The 22,587-nt window shown below is 35.8% G+C and overlaps 2 protein-coding genes across 4 annotated transcripts; both read right to left on the bottom strand.

Moving 5' to 3' along the window:
- Positions 1 to 426: 426 nt before the first annotated feature.
- LOC113710176 (calcium permeable stress-gated cation channel 1) lies at positions 427 to 11,755 on the bottom strand. 3 transcript variants are annotated; one of them, XM_027233028.2, is made up of 12 exons: positions 11,245 to 11,755; positions 10,059 to 10,386; positions 9,794 to 9,940; positions 8,969 to 9,104; positions 7,871 to 7,972; positions 6,803 to 6,922; positions 6,567 to 6,647; positions 5,854 to 6,194; positions 3,804 to 4,049; positions 2,144 to 2,468; positions 1,113 to 1,346; positions 427 to 872 (listed from the first exon to the last, which is right to left on the bottom strand). In XM_027233028.2, exons 2-12 carry the CDS (start codon positions 10,370 to 10,372, stop codon positions 612 to 614), a joined length of 2,307 nt encoding a protein of 768 aa, XP_027088829.1. In that variant the 5' UTR covers positions 10,373 to 10,386; positions 11,245 to 11,755; the 3' UTR covers positions 427 to 611. The 3 variants fall into 3 exon arrangements, with proteins under 3 accessions (XP_027088829.1, XP_071922559.1, XP_027088830.1); XM_072066458.1 differs by having other exon boundaries at positions 6,118 to 6,194; positions 11,245 to 11,654; XM_027233029.2 differs by having other exon boundaries at positions 10,059 to 10,380; positions 11,245 to 11,652.
- A 5,742-nt stretch (positions 11,756 to 17,497) lies between these two features.
- Positions 17,498 to 22,167, bottom strand: LOC113710177 (lysM domain receptor-like kinase 3). Its single transcript, XM_027233030.2, has 12 exons — positions 21,333 to 22,167; positions 20,916 to 20,949; positions 20,825 to 20,832; positions 20,548 to 20,706; positions 20,008 to 20,204; positions 19,232 to 19,321; positions 18,989 to 19,082; positions 18,750 to 18,901; positions 18,567 to 18,661; positions 18,265 to 18,403; positions 18,063 to 18,161; positions 17,498 to 17,937 (listed from the first exon to the last, which is right to left on the bottom strand). The coding sequence occupies exons 1-12, from the start codon at positions 21,955 to 21,957 to the stop codon at positions 17,773 to 17,775; spliced, it is 1,857 nt and encodes a 618-aa protein (XP_027088831.1). The 5' UTR covers positions 21,958 to 22,167; the 3' UTR covers positions 17,498 to 17,772.
- Between the last annotated feature and the right edge of the window lie 420 nt (positions 22,168 to 22,587).

The raw sequence follows: 22,587 nt of genomic DNA on the forward strand, positions 1-22,587 counted from the left end.
ACATATGCATGCTATCTAATCCCAATTTGAATTTATACTTCAATTTTTTGCAAATGCAAAACATGGCACGCATTTGTGCTCACCATTGCAAACACAGTTGTTTGTACGTGCAAAGTTGATCCAAATTTAAAATAGTCATTTGAAAGTTGGCAACTTCTTTCTAAGTTTGTTATCTACAATCCAAAGCAAAAAGTGAGCATTTTTTAGCGTTCATCTAATCTCCTATCTGATTCAATTGAAAAGTTTGAATTTTGAGGTAGACTGAATATAATTTTATTAATTTGATTTGATTAAACTATTCTCTTTTGCACGGTATAGGGTCTCTGCATCAATACTGATTCGGCCCTTCATTTTTTTTTAAAAAAAATAAAATAAAATAAAATTACTTTACTAAAGTCATTCAAAATTTCTAAGCAGTGAGACTAATTCTTGAAGAAACACAAAATGGAAATCTTGTTAATATCTCTTCCGGTCAGCTCTAACAGGCCGAAGTGGACCTTTCAAGGGCTATACAAGTTCAGATATTCGCATAATTTACAGCATTACTCTCCTTAATGAAGATTTTTAAGTCTCATGTACAAAGAGGACATTCAGGTTTCTTGACAAACATTTCAAGGACGCCCTTTTTCTTGAAGATCCAGCAATGACGGCGAAGAGTCACCACTAACTTTGCTAGGGACAGGTGTGTTCCTCCGCGACTGCCGTTTTGTAGGCACCAGCACAGTTGCTTCCAACTTTTCAATGATTTCCTCCTCATCCTCATCATCATCTCCACCTTTGAAAACAGGATGAATATAAGCATTCTGGAGGTAGGCCTTCAAGTTCAGGTTTGGTTCTTTTGCCCGCTCCAGAGTATCTTTCATCATTGCTTCCTGTAATGAAGCACAAAGATAAGAGCACCAAGACTTCAAATCATGTCAAGAGGCTAAGAAAGAGAGGTAATAATATAAGAGCAACTAATTGGTAATGAGAGTTTTTTTTTTTTTTTTTAAAAAAATCAAGCATTGAGTAAAATATTAGTGGATAAGCAAACCATTTCTTCATCATTCTGCAAAAAGCTATTTGAATAATTGATTTACCATTTAGAGCATTTAAATGGCGTCCAAAGCTACCTGTAAGGGATATCTGCGGAAAGCTGGTTCATAACGGCCTTTGCAGTATAAATGGAACGAAATGGTCAGTATTGGGAGCGCAAGAAGGAACGGTGTGGACAGAGCAGCATGTTTTGTACTCATCAGCCCCATTAGAAGTAGCTGCGAGATGACCATGGCAGAAATGATACGCCCATGAACATCTGGCCAAAAAGCTGCAGCACTTTCATACTCTTGATTATACACGTTTATGATCTGCAGAATTTTATAAAGGCTCTGTAAGAGAACTCTGGGCAAATGAAAGGCAAGCATACAAGTTGGTTATAACTTTAAGATGTTATTAGGTTAGTGAAACTTACATAGAAAAGAATCCAGAATATATGAAGAAGATAATGCACATGCATGAACAACAAAATTCATCTGTAAGAAAAAGAGGCCTTTGCCCAAGAGAAAAGTCAATGCCAGAAAAGAAATTTAACTTTCGTTCTTTCTTTTCCTCTTTTGATGAAGCCAAATTTCAAAATCAAATCCTCTTCACATTTTTGGCCAGCATATGGTTTTTGAGAAAAAGAATGTGGTGGTGTATGAACAATAAATTTCAACCTGTAAGAAGAGGAGGTCATTCCCCAAGAGAAAAGTCGATGCCCAGAAAGCAAACAAATTTTATGTTTCTTTTTCGCCTGGATAAACCCAAATTCTGAAGTCAAGTCTTAATACTTTTAATCAGCATAAAGTTTTCAAGGGGCAAAAAACAGAGCGAAAAAATGATTCCATAACCGTACTCTTTAAATATGGACTCAAAGACTGACTCGCTAAGATCAAACTGTAATCCCAAATTCTTGGCAGAGACGTATAACATTGAGCTGCCTATCATTTAAAGCTCATGTAAACTATTTATGGATACATCTGCCTGAAAGATTACAAACTTAGGCACCGAAATTCCACCCTTCACCAAGGTGGACTCATCCAAATATATGGTGTTTGTGCACGCTAACTCCAATTAATAGATAGCAGAGCATCAATTGGCTCAACATCAGAAGACAAGTAATTACCTGATGACGAAACACAACATATGCCAGGCCAAAGAAAACCAGTATGAATGGAAGTAGAATTGGTGTCACGACAGCATACACAAGGCCTAGTAGAAAATAAAACTGTATTTGGGGTTCCCCAGTGTCGAAACCAAGACTCCCAGGATCCATTGCTTCATCTCGGTCTTTCTCAGTCTTCACCAAGAAAAAGTTCTTCAGGTGGAAAATTATCAAAGGCTTCAGCCTTAAGATCTCTGCAGCGATACCAGCCCATCCATCAACCATTATATAAGTTATGAAAAAAGTTGCTTTCATTGGAATAGCCACACCAATTGTTTTTGGGATTCTGTAGTTTAAAAAAAAAAAAGATTAAGCAAAATTCACACCACATGGATAACAGAACGTGAAATATATTCTAAAGCAAAAGCCCAGAAAGGTGCACCACAAAGTCAAAGGATAAAGAAAGGCCATAAACTAAGTTCACCTCATAAAATCAAATTCCTCATAAATCTGAACATGCAGCTTTCAAATTTACAAAAAAAGTTCGAAAGTAAATGCAATAGGTTTGAGCTAACTTTAGATAAATCTTTTAACTGCACCCCCTAGGACAATATGCAAAATCCAGTCAAAAGTCAATCGCTTCATCAGTACCCCCAACTGCATTTGAAGTGTTGCTTCAAATAAAAATGTTTGAAGAAATAATTTTTTAAGCTACTCATAAAAACTTAAAACAAATATTAATACGAAGTGGCAGATTAGGCAAAGTTTTAAACCTACAATGATAAGATCTTTTAGTTCAAAAAAGTTCATGATCTAATAGCATTTTCCAGTCTGATTTGTCTAATTCAATATTTTAGTTTCCGGTAGGACTACTTATCTGAACCAATATAGTGGAAAATGATCCATTAAGGTTTCAAAACTTTGACCTTTTGGTTGGAAAAAATTACATGCTACAGATGCTTTTTTTTTTCTAATTTTCTTTTTTGGGGAAAAACCAAAAATGTTTTCTGATGAACTCTTTTTCTTTCCAATTAAAGCCAATACTTTGAAAGAACCCAAATGTTAGCATCACTACTTTCCAGCAAGTCTCTTGATCGCCAGTCACTCTACTTTTTAGGCCTCACTCATACTTTGGACTGATTAAAATGCATTAAAGATGCAAATTGTTGTCTCTTACAGTTTTTCTACTCGAGTTCAGCTATTTTACCTATAATTTCCATTCTCTCTCTCTCTCTCTCTCTAAATTTTCACATTATTTAGCAATTAGTCAGACTAGTGTACCTTGCCTAATCAATTTGCATGTCTGGTGTAGAAGTTATTGGTCTCACTAACCAAACCACTTTGCTTTGCCTAAATAGTCACATCAATATTCTTAACTTCATTAAACAAATCATGCATTAACTTCTCCCCAGTCATGCCCAAGTAAGATACTGAATGCAAAAGCTGAAATAGAAAACTAAGCAGACGCTAAATGTTGAATGAGAATCTAGAATTGGTTAGCTCCTCAAATGCTTTGAATTCAGTTGGCGGAAACACTACACAAAATCCAATTTAATAATGGCAAAATAATAATAGAACAATAGGATAACTAAAAAGAAAAATGAAAGCAAATAATTTCCAGAGAAAATCAAAGGTTGAAATACATAAAGACGAGAAGGCTTTAGAGATCAGAGCAACATACTCATTTGCTGACTGGTGAATAAATTTATTAAGCTGTTGAAATGCAGTTCCTGCAATTATACTGCCAAGGAAAACATTCACAATGTTGAAAATATAATATCTAGATGCTGATCTCCTCTCTAATCCTGATATACTCAGAAAGCCTTCAAATTTGGACATTATCATCAAGATAGTTGGCAGCAGTATAAGGAAGATTTTCAGGGCAATTCCAGGTAGAAAACCTTGGATAAATGACTTGATGAACTTACTGCAAAAATAACAGAAAATTAGGAGAAAGAAGCTAGCAACTGATACTGCAGACACAATAACAAGAGAAATAACACCCTGTCATCAGGATTTGATGCAAACCAAATGAGGAGTTAATCTACAACGAAGCTTCCAATTCATACAGCAGATATAAAGAGGAAGGTAAAATAAAAACCAAAGCAGGTTACAGCAGACACTGGATGCCACAATACTGAAGCTCTGAAAGTACAACAGAAATGTACTAAACATACACATCAGGATTGTAAATTCAAAGACAGGAAAAGAAAGGAGAATTCACATGGTAAAAACTTGTACGAAAGGGAAAAGTCAAACCCAAACAAGCATGCAACACCAGTAGGTCAATTTTTTTAATTATTAAAAAAAAGTAGTGCACAGACATTACTCAAGAGGGGAAAAGAAGAGAAGAGATATTAATTTAAAACAAGTACTAGACAGTGAAAGCGTATAGACAATGAAATTGATCTTTCACAACCCTTAAGCTAACAACATTAGTGATGTTCAAAAGGAGAAATAAGGCAAGATGTATTTCTTCCTCTATTTCAAATGCTCTGCACAGTATAAATTGGTCAAAGTATGGAACCAGCAAATGCATGTTACAATGCCACTGAGTTCTTGTACTTTGAGAAACTTTACACCTATAAAATCCATGCAATTTTTGCAGCGCATCCATATCCTTCTTTCTGCACCCATCTATATGCGGCCATGAGACTTTAATCCCTTTCTTCTAACTGTTCTTCCCTTGTTCTTAGTTATGATTTCTTTTCTCATAAACATCAAGTTACTTGCGAATGTCTGATTGACTCATTTCTTACGAGCTGCATCGTCTCTCAGGAGAAATACAGGGTTTTTAATTCAAATTGATCCAAGTACTTTACACTCTACAGAGGTAAAGCCCAGTATAATAACGGCTAAGACCAACCCTCCACTCCCCCTCTTCCCCAAAGCAAAGAAAGTAAAAGATTAAAGACAAAGCTAATTGAATAAGGCAGAATCTTCTCTCCCAATTTGGTGTCACCAATAAAATTTTGTTTCTGTGGAACAGGCTGAAAAAGACAGATTCTAGCAATATAAACAACTGAATATTTTTCCTTTAAAATAACTCGTGATTGCCAAAACACACAAAATGTATTCCACCAAAATAGGCTGAGGATTATAGAATCCAATAAAACTCTAATAGGATAGACCAGCAGGAGAAAGTAAACTTAATTTTCAAATATCCAATGAACTAAGAATACAGAAATGTATATGGTAAAACTCTAAAGAGGAAGATCAACGGGACAATTAGCCTTGATTTTTAACTATTTAATGGACTAAGTTTCTTCAGAAAAATTGACATTTCAAATTGAATGACTAAGGTATTTTCCATCCAAAAAAAAAAACTTGCTATAGGCAAAACAAGCTTACTTGTGTCTACAGGAAATGCAAGAATAAAAAGAAGGCAGAACATCTATGACCAAAAAGAGCAAGCCTACAAGCATAAGTTAAAGCTGGTACCATTGATAAACATTGTAATTACAGGTTTACCTCAACTTTCTTGTCATTCATCTTGTAAACATGCTTTTAAAAACTAGAAAGCACATTATCACTACAACCTACACTCATGCCATATAAGGAATCACGTAATCATCAACAACGCATTGAGCATATGGCTCTAATATTGTCATCCGACACAAAAATGAACTCCATCGGAACTTATATGAGTACTGGATTTTAAACTACATGTACTGCAAATTGAACAAATATAGGCAAGCTTTTGAGCAAGTATAGATAGGAAACAAACTTACATCTCAATTAATGGCTTCAAAAACGGTGCTTTTTGCTCAATATATTCAATATTTGCAAGGGATTGCACAAAAGCGATGGGTATCATGAAAAAGAAAGTGAGGAAAAAGAAAGCGACACCAATTATGAGCCTCCTGATTGATACTGAAACATAAGGAATGGCCAAGTTTGGCCAGTACACGTCGCGTGGCTCAGAAGCCCATTCTGTCAACCATAAAGTTGGATTACTTGATTGCTGTGTTTGAGCACAAACAGCAGCACCCCACCTAGTTTTAAAGGAGACAAATGCTGCAGGCATAATAGACTTTGGATCATTTATAACTCTTTCTCGTTCTTCAGCAATCTGCATGTGAAAGCAGTATATAAGGCAATTGATTTATGCCAAAATTTTCTCAGAAAGACATCAAGGAAGATCATCTTCTATCAAATTCTTATTTTTCCATCCATTTAGTCATATGTGGCATGAATAATACAGTTATGACGTCATGGTTATGCACTTCCATGATTATTTTTCAATCCAAATGAGTGGTATTGTTGTTTATTCATGTTCACACATTGTATCCCAAGCTACTTACAAACATTGAAATAGAAGTATCAAGGATGTTATACAAATACCAACATGGAGTGTACAACCCAGGCAGATGGTAAGGTCAACAACAAAGTAATCTGAAAACTTTTCAAGTCATGAAAAATATCAAAGCATAAGAAGCATTACTTCTTTTGATAATCTTTCAATTTCTGCTGTCTGATGATCAATTGCATCCACTTTTTCACCACAAAGGCCAAGAAAACCAGTCTGCCAGTTTAGATTCCAAAGTCAGTCAGTTTGTAATAAACCTGAATACACATCATAAAGGGGACTTCCACCACCCATCCCAGTCCATCCAAATAAAAAAGGGGGAACATGATGAAAAATACAAGAATTCATGATAAGAGAGGATAACAAAGTACCTTCATCATGGGCCGTTGTGATTGATTTCGAGCATATTTCAATTGGTAATAGTCAAGCCAGTTTTGGTTTCTTTTTTTTTCCTTCACCAATTTTGCAAGTTTGTTGGCATTGCATACAACCTACATATATGTAACAACATTAGAGTTAGGATGTACAAGGTCTACTGTAAGGAAAGATCAAGAGTGGTCCAGAATAAGGAGACCAATACTTGATCGTCCAATGAGATTAAATTTAACAGAAGACTTTTAAACAACTTCCCAATACTTTGTTGTTCAGGGTTCTAAGAAATTGAAATGGAGGAAAATAGAATTATGACATTAATCAGGAGAGATTTTGCAATTAGAAGTCCTCAGATATGTTTGCCAAAAACGTCATTATACTATGTTTAACTTCACCTACATTTTTGAGCTTAAGAGCAAAATATGCTCTTTGCTAAATGTTTATTATCCTTCTCTAGCATTTTCTAAACACATCACGTGTTTTGGATAGGAAGCCTGTGGTTTGTCCAGACTCAAACAAAGAAAAGAAACTCCTTTCCAAAGCTTAGGTACAAATAATTTTTTTGTTCCCAAAGCCAGAAAAACTAAAATACAATGAAACAGACAAGTTCTCTTATTTGCAGCATGTGAACCTTTAGAATAGATTGTTTGCTTAGAAGAACTTAGGTTGTGGTGTAAGCTTAAAAAAAAAAAAAAAAAAACTGACCGCAAAACCCCCTCCTCTCCCCCCCCCCCCAACCCTCCATGTTGAAAGTTGGTAATTGCTTAAAAGGGGATTGATCAAACTGAGAATATAAATTTTTACTCGGTAGCATATACACACACACACATAAACATATACATTACTGTTAGCTGGCTTTCTGAAATCCTATTTTGAATCAGCAGTGATCTGAAACCATCCTCAATGTTGATTTATTGGAGCTAAAGAAGATTAAAGCTTTTAATTGTTCAAATATAAGTATTTTCAACTGACAAGTAACAAGAATATAATGAATAGACATTCTTTCATTCAAGCACAACGACAAATCACCCACAACAAATATCGATGAGATATCAGTAGGATCCAACCTGATGAGTAAGATAGTGATCTGGATGGTTCACAAGGAAAAAGTGCTCAACAGTTTCACTAATTGATTCATCTGGGTCTGGTGGTACATTTTTAACAAGGACCTGTGCATGGTTCATCAAATTTCATAATCAGAAGCAATCCCAAGAGTGACCTTCACAGCAGTGAAATTAAATTGTAACATATGAATGGGAAGCATTATGCAACGAAAACATTTAAAGATGCCTTTTTTTTATGTATAAAAGACTCCAGGTATGTTAACCAAGTGTCAACCATCAATTAACATAAGCTATACCTTTTCTATGAGGAGTTGATAATGTTTAAGATAGAGATGTCCCTAGAAAAGTAGCGATTTATAATTTATTCATCAAGAACATCAAAATGCTCCTAAGCTATTGAAATGTGAATAAACGAAATAGCTCCTTCTGTATACCAGAATAACATTGATATAAGGTAGCTAGCAAGTAGCATTAAAATCATACAGCACAGCCCACTAAAACCCCTTGCTAGGACTTAAATAACATAGTGGAAAACATCTTGGCTAACTTCTAGCTATTACATTCATGGAGAAGAAGAATTAAATCTGATATTTACCATAGATTGTTTGAGAACACAGTTCAATATAGCTACAAATCATACCCCTTTGGAGTCCATAATCTACATAATGTAAGTAAGTTGTCTTAATTTTTGGTTTCTTCTTAGTTCTATATCAAAAGACCAACCAGAGATGCCTTCCAATAAAAAAATTTGGGCTCCCAGTAAATGTGCTCAATAATTTTCTCTCAACGCCATACAGAAAACAAAGGCACAATTTTGCAACAGATGCTCGCATATCCTACAATAGAATTGTCATATTAACTTGAAAATACATATAAACAATGAGATCATAACAGACATTATGCTCATTCAGAAAGGAAAAAGTGCCCTGTAAAAGGAGGAGAATGAACCACCCAAGAAAAAAAGAAGAAGAAAGAAGAAGTGTCTCACACAAGGAAATGATATTGCACTCTATCCTATCTTCTCAAGAATATAGGTTGCACATGAATTAACTAGTAGATCTACAGCTTGAGAATCAAAAGACAAGAGAAACAGCATCTTACTGTAAACTGATCAGGCCGTCGCTTTTCAGAGGCAATAAAGTGCAGACGCATGCGTGCAACTTTTGCATATTCTTGTTGTAAAATATAGCATGCCCAAAAAGTGAAGGCATAGGCCATTACCGTATGAGTCCAGAACCTGCAATTTTGTGACTAAATACATTAAGTTTCTGAATTACAAAGAGAACACCTCACATTTTCTGACTTCTCCTTCCCAGGATACGTGAGTAACAAGAGAAGCAATTCTATGCACTTTCCCAGCATAAGAAATACTGTGATAAATGCCAGAAAATTGTAGTTTGAGAATAGCTACTGCCAACTTATTGGAAACTAAGCCCTGGATCGACAACTGAAAGCCTTCAACTTAACATATGCATGAGACAACCACTCTTTCTTAGGGGCAACCAATGCCAAAGATCTTGTAATTTGTTTAAAGGGGAGCACCTCAAGCCAAATTACTATTGGGGTTTAGACTAGATAACAAACTAACACACATTCATACCAATAGCTAAAAATTTTCAAGTATTCATTTGTAAACATAGGGTGTTAAAAATAAGAATAGATACTTTTTCAGGAACAATTACCACCTACAGTCTTGCCTGGGGATAAAATTTCTTTCCTTTTTACTATTTGGGCTGGGTTTCGGTGCTGTTACAGGTATCTTGCTAACGAAATTCCAGAGGGACTAGAAAGTAACTCTTTTATAAGATTATATTCTCCTAAAGGACTACTTTGTGCTCTAAAATTGCAGTTTGCTACTTTCAGTTACATATTAAAAAGAAAAAAAGTTAAACAACACTGGAACAAATAAACTTGATTGCTCCAAACCTTTGTGATCCAAGTGGAATATTTGAAATAGAGAGCAGATCAATCTCGCTGTAATTTACATCTGATTTAGCCAATGTGTGATTTGTCCAGTTCACTGGCACAAGGATTGTCCATGCAATCAATGTCACAGGAACAAAGATTTTGAGCCTAAATAAACCATCCATGAGCAAATTCAGCACCAGAAGGAAACTTGGATTGTCAAATCAAAATCCAGCAAACACGGTAGCGTCATTATTAGATTATAATAATAAGAAGAAGAGCCTACCCCAGTAAATAAATCCGCAAATAAACTGCAGAATCCAATCCCGCATGGTCAATAAGCTCAGGTTCTGGCATTCTCAGTGCATCAGGCATCCAATTCAAAAACCTTAGATATGATCTCCAATCCAAATTCACAAATCTCGTTACAAATGCCCCAGAGCGTGTTGGACTGCTTCTCAAACCCTTAAGATACCACTTTGGGAAATACACTCTATCATTGAATGGTTGAAGCCGTAAAATGGCAAATGCTACTAAGAAAACCAATGCACTGAGAATATTAATTGCAGCCGAAAGCCCCATGTCCCCAAGCGTTGCCATCTAGCTAGCTGTTACTAAAGACGAACAAAATTTGGATTAGAAACTCAAACGATTAGAAAATGCTTGCACGTCATTGATACAGGATGTATTAAACTATGCACGAGGCATGTTCCTGTAAAAGTCGAAGCACATACAATATGCAAGGCATATTTGACATCTCAAGAAGTAAAACTCCAAAAAAACATCATAGTCTTACTAAACAAGCTACATTGACATAACAACTACCAAGACTAAATAATACCACTCACCATCTATTTGCAGTCGAAATAAATTACTTCTAAATGTATTCTTTCATTCGGGGAACACATCATACATTCCCTGCTATAGTACGTATTCCGTTAATTGAGAACGATGAAAGTCTACAATATGGTGGATCTGTTATTTATTGGTTGTACAATGAAGAGAACGCCTAATCCATTTGTTGTGCTCCCAGGAAAGAAAATGTTGTAACTTGGGCAACAGAAGCTGCTCAAAAAATGCAATTACAGTTGAATTCTTCAAGAGTAATGTGAAAATGCAAAACTTAGTGCCTTTGGGTCGGAAAAAAAGTACCCATGAGAACAGATTAGTCATTAAAGTTGGAAAGATTTTGACAGCCAAGACGCAGGACAAAGAGAAGACAAATTTTTATATTGTCTATCGAGAATTTCAGATACGAAATCTGTCCGACTTTAGAGTCACTGCGTACAAGAGATGCTCTCAGACTACCACCAGAAAGTTAGATATAATCATCCCAAGAAAACTACTATCAAAACCAAAATTCAACTCAAGCTACACAGGAAATGATTGGATAAAATCATAGAAACGCATCCTACAAATACAGTCAAAGACAGAGTATTTTTCACAAAAAATAAAAGAAATAAAAATCTCACCTTATGGGGTGGTAATTTCTTGAGGTGGGTTAAAGCAGAATTTGAGCAGCTGGGCTTCCAACAATATCTAGAAAGACAATAAATACGAGAAAGAAAGACCGACAAACTGAAACGCCTCTAATCTACATTTAAGAAAAAAAAAAATGACAGCAGCAGAGAAGAGCAGAAGTTGATTGCGTTGGGCGGATTGCTTCACTTCAACCCTTCAATTCATCCAAGGAACATTTATTCCTTCCCCTAATCTCCCCACTTCCTCTCTCTCTCTCTGCTTAAGTAAACTCAACCCCAAGACATCTATCTATCTAACCATAAACAAAGAAGAAATGAAAAATAAATAAGAAATTCGGAGCTTTCTAAGCTGCTATCTGTGTACTACTCACTACTGTATCTAGCTTTTTCTGGACCGATATGAAGTGATGGAAAATGAGAGGAAGAGAAGCGTTGAGAAGATAAAGACAGCCGCTTTTTTCAGAGAGAGATAGTAAGCATGCAGTAGGAGTACCTATTCTCTAACTTCGAACTGTAACGTTTGGGTTTTTGTTGTGGGGAAGCGGTAATCGATCTCAGCTGTCGAAATGGAAATTAATGGTATTTATATTTAGGCAAATTTAGGTGTCTTTTTCAAGTAGTGCTAGTAATCAATTATTATTAATTCCTAAATTGGTTTATGGGAAGTCGGAGTAGCAAGTAACGCAATCGTAGGAATTTACTTAGGTGAGTAACTTTCGATGTCGGCAAGGCCCCACGTCGATGTTGCAACGGCTACTTCTGCTGGGGGTTTTCTTTCCCGTTTTGAGGGCTTTACTTTTTCTGTGGTTAAATAAAATGGCACCCAATTAAAGAATTAGCATTGTCAGGCCCTACATTGAAAATGTTTGTGTGTATCACGCACCAACTTTGACCTTTTAGTGTAAAGAGCTGCTAAAATTTGGGTTGTGACGTTGATAGCTGGCCATCTTTGATTTCGAGGGCTATTATTTGGAAGAAACCTCCCTCGATGATGTTTCTGATGCTTTCACTGAGGCAACTTTTCTAGCTCTCTGACATTTTTACTGATCTCTCCTGAAATTTTAAAAATTACGCCTCTAAACTCTTTTATTAAAAATTTGGACCTCATAACTTTTATAAGATCAGTGAAAGCGCTACCATTTTATCCTAAGACATCATACTTTATTACAAATGGATGTTCGATTAAAAATAGGTTAGGGCACTATATAAATAAGATTAACTAATTGATCTAGAATAACAGTTGTTTCATCTCAAATTAGCAACCATAATTATAATTAACAAAAATGATGTCAATTGCTATCCTAAGATGGCGCCATTTTTGTGATTGACATCACTTGATAATGACAAGGACGCATAACCTCGTATAATCTGGATAAAAGGATTTTATGAACAAGAGAAATAGTAGGATTTTCTGATTGACTTGTTGATATGTTTTTGCACCAACACTTTACTTTCAACTTGCCAACTGCAACAAAAATATTAAATTTTTACCCCAGAATCTATGTTTATACTAATAATTTGATAGTTTTATAGAGTTAGTTGTGTTCTTTATATATATGTACAGTTGTAAAGGACAGAAAAAATGGAAAATCTAAAAGGAGAAAAAAAAGCATACAGTACAATATACAGCTGCAAGCAGTAATGCAGCATTTGACAAATGGAATGCACGTGTATTATGGTTGACCGCGGCATTCGGAGACCGGTGGCCGTGACGGGCCGGCGCTCGACGCGGGAATATAGCGTCCGGTGCGTGTTGTGACGGCGTAAATAAATAAACTAGCGCTGTCCGCGGAGTATGACAACCTCGTTCTCGTTCCGGCCGCGGCTTCTACTCGTAAAGTAACTGGAGTTTGTGATTTTCAGCGTTTCTGTAACTTTAAGATGGTGCAGCACATTTAAGCGTGATTAATTGGAACTCTTTGGTGCAGCGTGAATTTTTGTTTTGGTGTAAAAAAAAAAGACAGAGAGAAAAACTTTCAACGTAAATAAATTTCATTTTTCTCAATCAGATTCTCTCTCTGGGTCACATTTTGTCCGTCTTTTTTTCCTTTTTCTTCCTTTGGTTTTTTAAAAAAAAAAAAAAAATTCAGTAAGACTCTTATTCTCTTTGTCGTCAATTGCCACATTGCAATATCAGTATCACATGTCCAATAATTTTGGATTACCTACAATTATTTTCCTCGAGATTTGACGAAATCACAGACAAAACCTTGAAGTTCAGCTGTATTACAAAAGGCCACCCAACATTCCTATAGATCTATAACCAACAAACTTTTGCCATTACTTTATTCACGTTTACCCTTAAAATGGTTGATGATGCCAACATCAGTTCTTTCTGTGAAAAAAAAAAATCATAGTTTCTTTCAATTCTTGAATTTTTAAGTACAAAAAATTACGCGCGCTTGCTAGCCTAAGTTACTCACAAAAATTTTAAAATGTGTTACATAGAGTTCAATAGTAAATAAACTATGTTGGTATGCTATTTCATATTATTTTTTGACACACAAAATGCTTATTTTCGGTTTAGCTTACTATTTTTAGAATTTTTTTTTTAAAAAAACATTGTAGTAATTTGGCATATATGAGTTAAAAAAAAAAGAATTAAAAATACGTTTACAGAAAACGTAAAATTTTGTCGGTGAAAAATTGCATCCAAATCACATCAGATAGGCAAGGGTATCGTTGGCCATTGTTATGCATGTGAGAGCAAATCCAAGCACATAGAAAAAGTAAAGGAATGGGCCAGTGGATGGTCCCAATCTCATGATCTCATCAAACTGCGATATGGGACAAGAATCAAAGATAGCAACCTCGCTGTTATCGATTTGGCTAACGGGTGCCCAGGAAGGATTTCAAGTGTTAATTTTTTGAGAAAAATTTAATTAGTTCAGAAAAATGACATAATTCAGGAAGTACAATAAATATATTAATATATACGTGTGTCTTTACATAATACTTTAAATATTATTTAAATATCATAACGGGTGATTAACAAGTATCGGTTGCAAAAATCCATCTCTCATTTAATTTATGATTACAGATTGAGGTAGAGTCCACCTAGCGTTTCAATTAGTTACTACCACCCTCAGAATTAACTAGTGATTAATTAACCTCCATCTGGTGTATTACCACTTGCAGCTAGTAGTAACTGAAAAAAACATATGTGTGTGTGTGTGTGTCTGCATATATGTATTAGAGAAAAATCTATCATGAATAGGTGTCATTAATTTGCTATTAGTCGAGTTCTTCAGAATATATCTCAAAGAATGGCAGAATTTTTTGAGTACTCCTCAAGTCTTTAAAGCATGCGTCCGCAGTATATTTTTATGTTTTGTTGACGAAGGAACTCGCAGCCGCTGCTCGAGAGTGCGTACTGGATAAATCTCGTCCCATGCAATAGCTTGCCAGTCACACGGAGAGATAAAGATGCATTAGGCAGCAGCATTCACAATATTTGTCATACTTCGTTTAAACCAACTAAGATTTAAGAAAGAACAGCAAAAATCGTTGTCTAGTTCAAACCAACATTCTGGACCAGTACTCAAAGTAAAAGCTGTCAATTGCCTGCAGACACCCCCCTCAAAAACAAGAAATGAAAGTGCTAATAATTAAGTTTCGCTTTCAACGAAAGTAATACTGAACAAACCAGGCAATCCCACAAATTAGAGATTAAAAGTAGTAATGAGTTTCCCTTTCAGCTAGTATCAGCTAAATTGGTGGATTACTTGGAGCCAATGAACAGAGAGCACCACAATCTGGACAAAACTTATTTTGATGGATTCATCTGTCATTGAATTATTGAATTATCGGCTAAGGGCACAAGTTAAATATATACATCAATGGTCCCCTTCCCTGGAAAATCAGGGGACCTCTTCTCTTTTTTTTTTTTTTTTTTTTGTGACAAGAAACCCGCGACTGCTATTCAAGTGTGCGCACTGAAAACCTCTTGTCTCTTGACCATTTATTAAATAATTGATTTATGAACAATGACTTATGATCCAAACTAAAAGAACACACATAATCATAAGGTTTGGAGAACTGAATTGGTAGATAAAATGCATTTCTTGCCAGAACACGAAACAAAATATAATGTGGATGCATGATGACCCCTCCTCCACCTTGTGGGCACATTTACTGATTTATCAACTTCGATTATGGTAATGTTCGTTTAATGATCGGGACAGAAAAGAGAAAGAGCTATTCTGTACATGGTGGCCTGGAATTTGAGTAAACATGCAGGATTTGTTTATGTTTTTTCCTACAATTTTTACAAGGGAATAGATGAGGAGGAAGAAGTGCATGGCGGAATGAACACCATACAGAAGGATAAGAAGCACATTTTAGGATGAGAAACAAGTATCAGCATCACTAATCAATATTGGGTCAAATATATTCCATGCTCATATACGTTTGACAGTGAAAGTTTTTTTTTTTTTTTTTTTGGGACAATTTGAGAGTGAAAGTTTTCATGTCATTTCAAGAGAAAAAGTCTTACAGGTGACAATCGTGATATTTTTTTTGATCTATTTGGATGCATCTGCCAACAAAACAAAAAGGGAGTAAAATATTTCAACATCATTGATGGCGAGTGGCAACCACACACCACAACGGGGAACAGATGGGCAGGTATATGAATAATATTCATCTCTAGAGTAGAGTCCATGTTACCAGTTTCCTCTCCTGGATTCACGATAATATTATGAATAGTTTTGAAATCCAATTTGGCCACTTGTTTTTTCTTTTTTCGTTGTATCCATCATTATTAAATTTATGGATTAATTTGATTAAGAAGAAAAAGTAAGCGTCTGAACATGATGGTTTATGCATGATTTTGGCGGAGACTTGAAGCATATAATAACTTGTTTTGTACTACACAATAATTAATATACGTAAGCTTAGGCTGTTAATGGTGCTGAAAGGAGCAAAATCATTCACTCAGCATTATGCAGACAGCTACGAATATAAAAAGCCCTGAATTGTCTACGAGGGAAAGTCCAAAAAATCTTCACAATTATCCCAGTGATAGAAGCGTAGAAATTCTATTGGCTGATATTAGTAATGCGACCTTATCTTTATCACACAGCAACAAAGCACCATCAGCAATAATATCAACGTCAGAATCCACAACTCGGCTCCCAAATTGAGAGTCTGTTTAATTGATTGACACTTGAGTAGGATGCAGATTAATTAAGCTGCTCGACGAGCAGTCTAATTAAAGGTTTGACTCGAATTCGATCGTCCAGTTCGAACTATTCGATAAAGTAATCGAATTGAGTTCGAATAGAAAAAAAAAATCAAAACTCAAATATTTATAGAATCTTTTCTAGTAGTGTATTTATATATATATATATTAATTATTTATTGTAAACTTATTAAATTTGCAAAAAAATTGAGTTTGAGAGCTCGACTAAGTTCGAGTTCGAATAATGTAAAATTAATTCGAACAACTCAAATTTAAAGAATTCGATAAACTCGAGTTCAACTCGACTCCACGGCAGCAACCCTACATTTGAAAATGACATTAGCAAGATTGCTATGAACATCATATCTTGAAACGGGCAGCAATAATAAGTGTGAGTTGGAGATTTTCCTAACAAGCTGGCATCGGTCGGCCACTTTCTAGCCTCGAAACTGACACCTGGAGCAAAAATGGAATGCTAAAAAAGTTCGCTATCTGCTATAGCCTATGGACAGCCCTTTAGACACTTGGCAGTAAAAATAGGGCTGTGGAAGTCCAATTCAACGGTTTGGGTTCTGATATCTGCTGGTCCAGTGAGCAGTTTCCAAGCGCACCCGCCCAATGACCGGAATTTGTAGTTCAACCTGCCCCCAGTCATCCTTTTATTTTTTTTTATTTTTATTTTTAGAAAGGATGCTCCCAATCATCCTTAAAAGTGCATATACGTCAAGCCCTTCCTAGAATTAAATTTCAAGTCAAATGTGGCAGAAAAGGGATCAGAGTATAAGTTTTCTGGTTTTAGGATCAATACCAGTTTCTAGGTTCTCCACTTTTCTCTTAAATAACTCGATCCTATGATTTATCGGTTACAGGTGAAACGTCTTACCAACTAAATTACACTTTGTTGTTAATTAGAGTATAAGTTTACTTAAAAAGAGATTATATATCGTGATTTATGCTTTCAATTTGGATACTATTTCTTCTTCTTCTTCTTTTTTGCCAAGTAAAAATTTCATTTATCTACATCTGAAACAAATTAAACTTATTTGATGTTAGAATTCCGTGTAACATAATAGATATTTGTTAGTCATGGCTTAAAACTAATCCATTATTAACAAAATGGGATTTTGATTTTCCAATTGTAGCACTACACTAAAACTTGGGCATCACTATTTTTTACGTGATATACAGCCCACAGATGATGATGATGATGATGGTCATGCTCAAAGTTTGGGATTGCAAAACTCCAAAAACAATTTGCAACATCAAAATTTGTTGATGCATGCTGTACAGAGCAAGAAAAACCTCATTCCACACCAAGACTTGCACACTAGCTAATGCTACGTTCCAGACATTAGATGTACCAGACCTTGGTTTTCATAAATGGAACCAATATCCCAATCCTCAGTAGTAGATGACAATGTCATTAATGCAACCACAATAGACCTCATGCTTGGCCTGAGCTGAGGATTTTCGTGTGTGCATGCCCTGCCCAGCTGAGCCATCTGCAATTAGGGAAGAAACAAGTTTTGATAAGAGCAGATAGATGATGGATGTTTAACTAACTACTCTGGTCAAATAAGATGGAACATGATGACATTTTCTTGTTGGCATTGTTGGTTTACACTACCTTTCGAACTGAATCAAGCGGATAATCGTCGCCGAGCCCGGGATCCATCAGTTTGGTCAAGGCTTCTAGAGGATCAGGTTGGTTAAAAGCATCCTCAAACTGTGTATGCAACAACGTGACAACATCAAAATCGCGACTCTTGAAGCAGCTTGAAACTGTTAACATCAACTGCTAAGTCTAGAAATTGAGCATGATTAATTACCAAAGCAACAAGACCCCTTGATTCTGTAACAACTTCATTCGTTTTGATAATTGCTTCTTTAGCTGATATAAGCTCATAAAGAACAACTCCAAATGCGTAAACATCTATTTTCGGGGAAACATCACCATACTGGGCATACCTGAATCAATGTAAGGCCATCCTGCTTTTCATCAGAAGACCTTCCAATCTTACAGATTTACATAATGCAAATGATGACAGTAATTGGATGTGTTTTGCTTTGGCCAATATGTGTTTCTTTATTTCTCGGGAATGCAAAAATGGTATACAAAAATTAATCTTACTCTGGAGGCATGTAACCGAAAGTACCCACTAGACGCGTGTTTTGCAGAGATGTACTTCCAACTTTTGTAAGTTTTGTGAGTCCAAAGTCAGCAACCTGCAGAATAGGAGATTATTTTTAATGCAAGACGAAAGTCATAAGGCCTTCATCAAATGCTCATATACCACCTGATGTCCTTCACAACCTTTGCTCGGAAGTTTTTGTCTATCAAAATGTTAGCTGGCTTAATGTCTCGATGAATGTAAACAGGAACTGTATGCTCATGAATATACTCGAGTCCTCTTGCTGAATCAAGGGCAATCTGCATTCTGGCAGACCAAGGCAATGGTTCCCTACCTGTAAAAGGAATATAAATGACATGAGACAGATTGTAAGCACGAAGGATTTCGTGCTGATTTAGGAACTAGGATGCAGCACACTCACCAAAACCGCGCAAATGCTGAGTTAGGTTGCCATTCTCGATGTATTCATAAACCAGAAACAAGGATCCCTCAACACAATATCCAATTAAGCGGACCTACATTGAACTTCAAGTGTATTAATCTGGTTGAAATTGAAAAATGGGCAATATCTGTGTCAATCCATGGCAAGAGATAACAAAGAATTCTAAGTACTAGGAATAAGGAACAGGAAAAGTCGTTAAGTCCATTAGGAAGAGGGAAATACCAGGTTTAAGTGATGAACATGGGTCAAAACCTTCAGTTCAGCAAGGAATTCTTTGGACCCTTGCATATCCATCTGCTTAATTGCAGCTTTCTACAAGTTGAAGGATAAAAAATTTGAAATTAAAAGCCAGATGAAATAGCACTTCAAAGATCAGCAAACTTACGGTTTTAAGTAATTTCTTGTACATGGGGAAGTTGATGAGGGGAATTACAATCTCAAAACCATAACTTCTACAATCTACTGGAGAATAGTTCAGAAGATTTAAATTTATGAAGTGCTGACATCAATAAGATCATGTCATTTTCTTCCTACCCCCTCCAAATAAAGGTTACGATGATGGAGTCAAATGCCTAAAACACCACTGGACGATAAGCTTCAGGAATACCAACATGAAATAAAACACTCAAAAGTTTCAGGAAGAAAATCATAGACCTATCCTTGCAGCTTTTTTAATCTCCACAATTATCAAAACATGCAATAGCATTCCCATTTCCCCATTTGTTTTTTTTTTTTTAAAGTTCATTTCTCAAGTAAAGTCCTAAGTTAGTTTGTCCTCATACTAGAGGTGGATTCATCTTCTCTAATTGGCATCCTTGAATCCTTACCTTAAATAAAATCCATGGATTATCTTCTAACTGTATCAGAGATACTACTCTTTTTTCAAAGACCTAAAATTTTCTTTGACAGCAAACTCAAGAAGTCTATCAGCTAAACACTTCATTAGTAAGACTGTTGACACTTTTCGTGTATCAAGTGAGCAGAACAAATGTACAAACCTCGCCTCTTAACTCCCCATAGAAAACAGAACCAAATCCACCTTGACCAATTTTGTTTGCTAGGCTAAAGTTCATTGTTGCCTCGGCAAGTTCTTCATATGAGAATTCAACAGATTTGTCCACAGTGATGCCGGGCATTCTTGTAGTGGTGCTGACAAGGGGACCTGATTCCGATATTTTCTCCAGTGCTCCAGGTCCTACATCAATAGAGGAAAGGTATTTTATGTGTTTGAGAGTTCCAAACATGAATTAGATATACTACCAGAACATCTAAACTGATTGACACCCCCTCCAATATCCGTGATATGCATTTTTAACTACAGGAAATGAGGTAGACAGTGAATATGTTTGGATCTCAAATCTTGATGGTCCCATGCAGAAGACAACGAGAAAATCATTTGTCTGGACAAAAGCATAGTTAGCCTTGAAATGAAAACTAAGAACAGGGAAACTAAAACAATGGACACTTCATATCCTACATCATGCTTAAATGGAAAATGTAATCTATATACTATACCGAGAATGGAAAAAAAAGGCTACCATGCACATGCTCATCATTTAGTTCATGGGGTTCTGCTTTAGGAAATCCTTCTGATATTCTCCTTTGTCTATAGAATATTGCATACAAGCAGACGGCCAAGAAAATAGCTCCAGCAAGTACTGCAATTGTAATTCCAGCAATAGCTCCACCTGAGATTCCTGTTCAAAATGGCACTTATCAATTGATCTTAAATAATCATTGCCTAAACGCCATGGTTGAACTCAAAAAAATTGTGCCAAGCCACATTTGGTTGCCATTGACGATAAAGGAACTAACCACTTGAGCTGCAGGAGAAAAAAAGGATATTAGAAGTGAAAGGGACATTAAAGATGGTTCCAACAAATCAAAGTTTAGTAGTATAAGCTACCTTGACTTTAATGGTGGAAAAATTCCATTTTGATCTGCATCAGGGAGAAAACAGTACGTCAAGAAGAGTCTAGCAATCAGGCTCTCATATTTCCTGGTAAAACGGCATCATTTACAACAGAATTGACACTTGACACTGATAATTTCCTAGAGAACAAAAAGCTACTCATCATTTCCTACTAGCTCATCATGTACATCAATTATGAAACCTTTACCACCTCTAAAATGCAATTTTTCTTCACCCGGCTAATCCGACTGTTTCTTCAATTAACTTTGACAAAAAATTGATATCTGTACCTATTTTCCTTTTCAACTTTTAAATATGCTTCTTTCTGTTGCTAGTGACTAATTCTGTTTTAGCTAGTATGATGGTCTTATGAACAGTAGCATTTTCTTGCAGAAAATGAAAATGAGATACCTTTTCCTGGGACAAAAATCAAACCACTTCCGCCACTGAAATTCACTCTAGGATTGTAATCTTCCAACAATTTCTCAGGAAGATCAAACTCATTGGCTAGGGAAGAAATAGTCTCCCCTGATCGAAGAGGATAGGTTATGAATAAACCATAATCCTTCGACACTTTACTATTCCCGCAAGAACAATTGACAGTAACATTCAACTGTGCAGCGGCGGGAACATTCTCGGGAGGATAACTATTAAACCTTTGTAACATCTCAACCGTGGTAAGATTTGCATAAACAAGGTGAGCAATCCTTCGATAGTAAGTAGCAGACCTGACCCGATAAATAAACTGATGCCCCATAAATCCCTCTTTTAAGCAGCCACATGGGAATGGAACACTAATTCTGCTGCCAAATTGAATAATGTCCGGATTGGTTATTTGAGGATTGTATTTAAGAATGTGGCTGATAGAGGTAGAAAGAACAGTGGATATGAATGTAAGATTTGTTCCATTCCATGCATAATATGAAGCTAAAGCATCACATCCTCCACCGCACTGTGATTCAACTCTACCCAGTAAGATTATCACGGTTAAAAAGCCTAATACCAGCTCAAAGCTTCTCTTTCCCTGCACATCCATAATTCTTGACAGTGCCACAAAATTTTGTTACTGTATTGTGATCTGGGGACTTGCTAGGTAATTCAAAGATGCTAAATGGAACCCACATGATAATTTTCTGGAAAAAAAAGAAGAAGAAGAAGAAACGAGGTAAATTCTGATTTTCCAGTAGTTGACTGGTGCAGTCTACTGATGTATTTTGGTTAAAGTTGGTAGTGATTTTTCAACTAAACAGACACTTTCATGATTCTATCACGATAGCTTAAATAAATAATTAACTTGCAGGATCAGGACTTTGCGTGGTTGACTTCTAAAAACTTTATTGACCGAGTACTAATCTCATTAACAATCATACGCTGCTTGATATCATAACCATCAGAAATCATGACACAAAATTTTGCCAGTGTATTTGGAATTTGATCCCATGGATACTGATAAAACGGATTTAATTAATTAGTTGTCTAACTTTGTTACGTTTATGTTACTAAGTGTTTAGCTCAACAGTAATAATTGGACGTATCAATTCATGGACAAATATAGAAGATTTCCACAGTAATAATTGGTGAAGACAAAGCAACTAATATATTGCATGTGGGATTTTACTAATTTTTGTTTTTATTCTGAAGCAACGAAGCAAAGAATTTTTTGCCC

Source organism: Coffea arabica, chromosome 9e, assembly GCF_036785885.1.
Source record: "Coffea arabica cultivar ET-39 chromosome 9e, Coffea Arabica ET-39 HiFi, whole genome shotgun sequence".
Lineage (NCBI taxonomy): Eukaryota > Viridiplantae > Streptophyta > Magnoliopsida > Gentianales > Rubiaceae > Coffea > Coffea arabica.

Bases quoted from the DNA above. Each gene is read 5' to 3' on its own strand.
- LOC113710176 (XM_027233028.2), bottom strand. From the start codon at position 10,372: ATGGCAACGCTTGGGGACATGGGGCTTTCGGCTGCAATTAATATTCTC. The intron at 9,105-9,793 runs GTTTGGAGCAAT...ACAAAATTGCAG, and splicing joins ATTCCACTTGGATCACAAAG to GTTCTGGACTCATACGGTAA. The intron at 1,347-2,143 runs GTAATTACTTGT...AAAATTCTGCAG, and splicing joins ATGTTGTGTTTCGTCATCAG to ATCATAAACGTGTATAATCA.
- LOC113710177 (XM_027233030.2), bottom strand. From the start codon at position 21,957: ATGGATGTGCAGGGAAAGAGAAGCTTTGAGCTGGTATTAGGCTTTTTA. The intron at 20,950-21,332 runs GTATCTCATTTT...TCCCTGATGCAG, and splicing joins GATTTTTGTCCCAGGAAAAG to ATCAAAATGGAATTTTTCCA. The intron at 17,938-18,062 runs GTAGTGTAAACC...CCCTAATTGCAG, and splicing joins CGCTTGATTCAGTTCGAAAG to ATGGCTCAGCTGGGCAGGGC.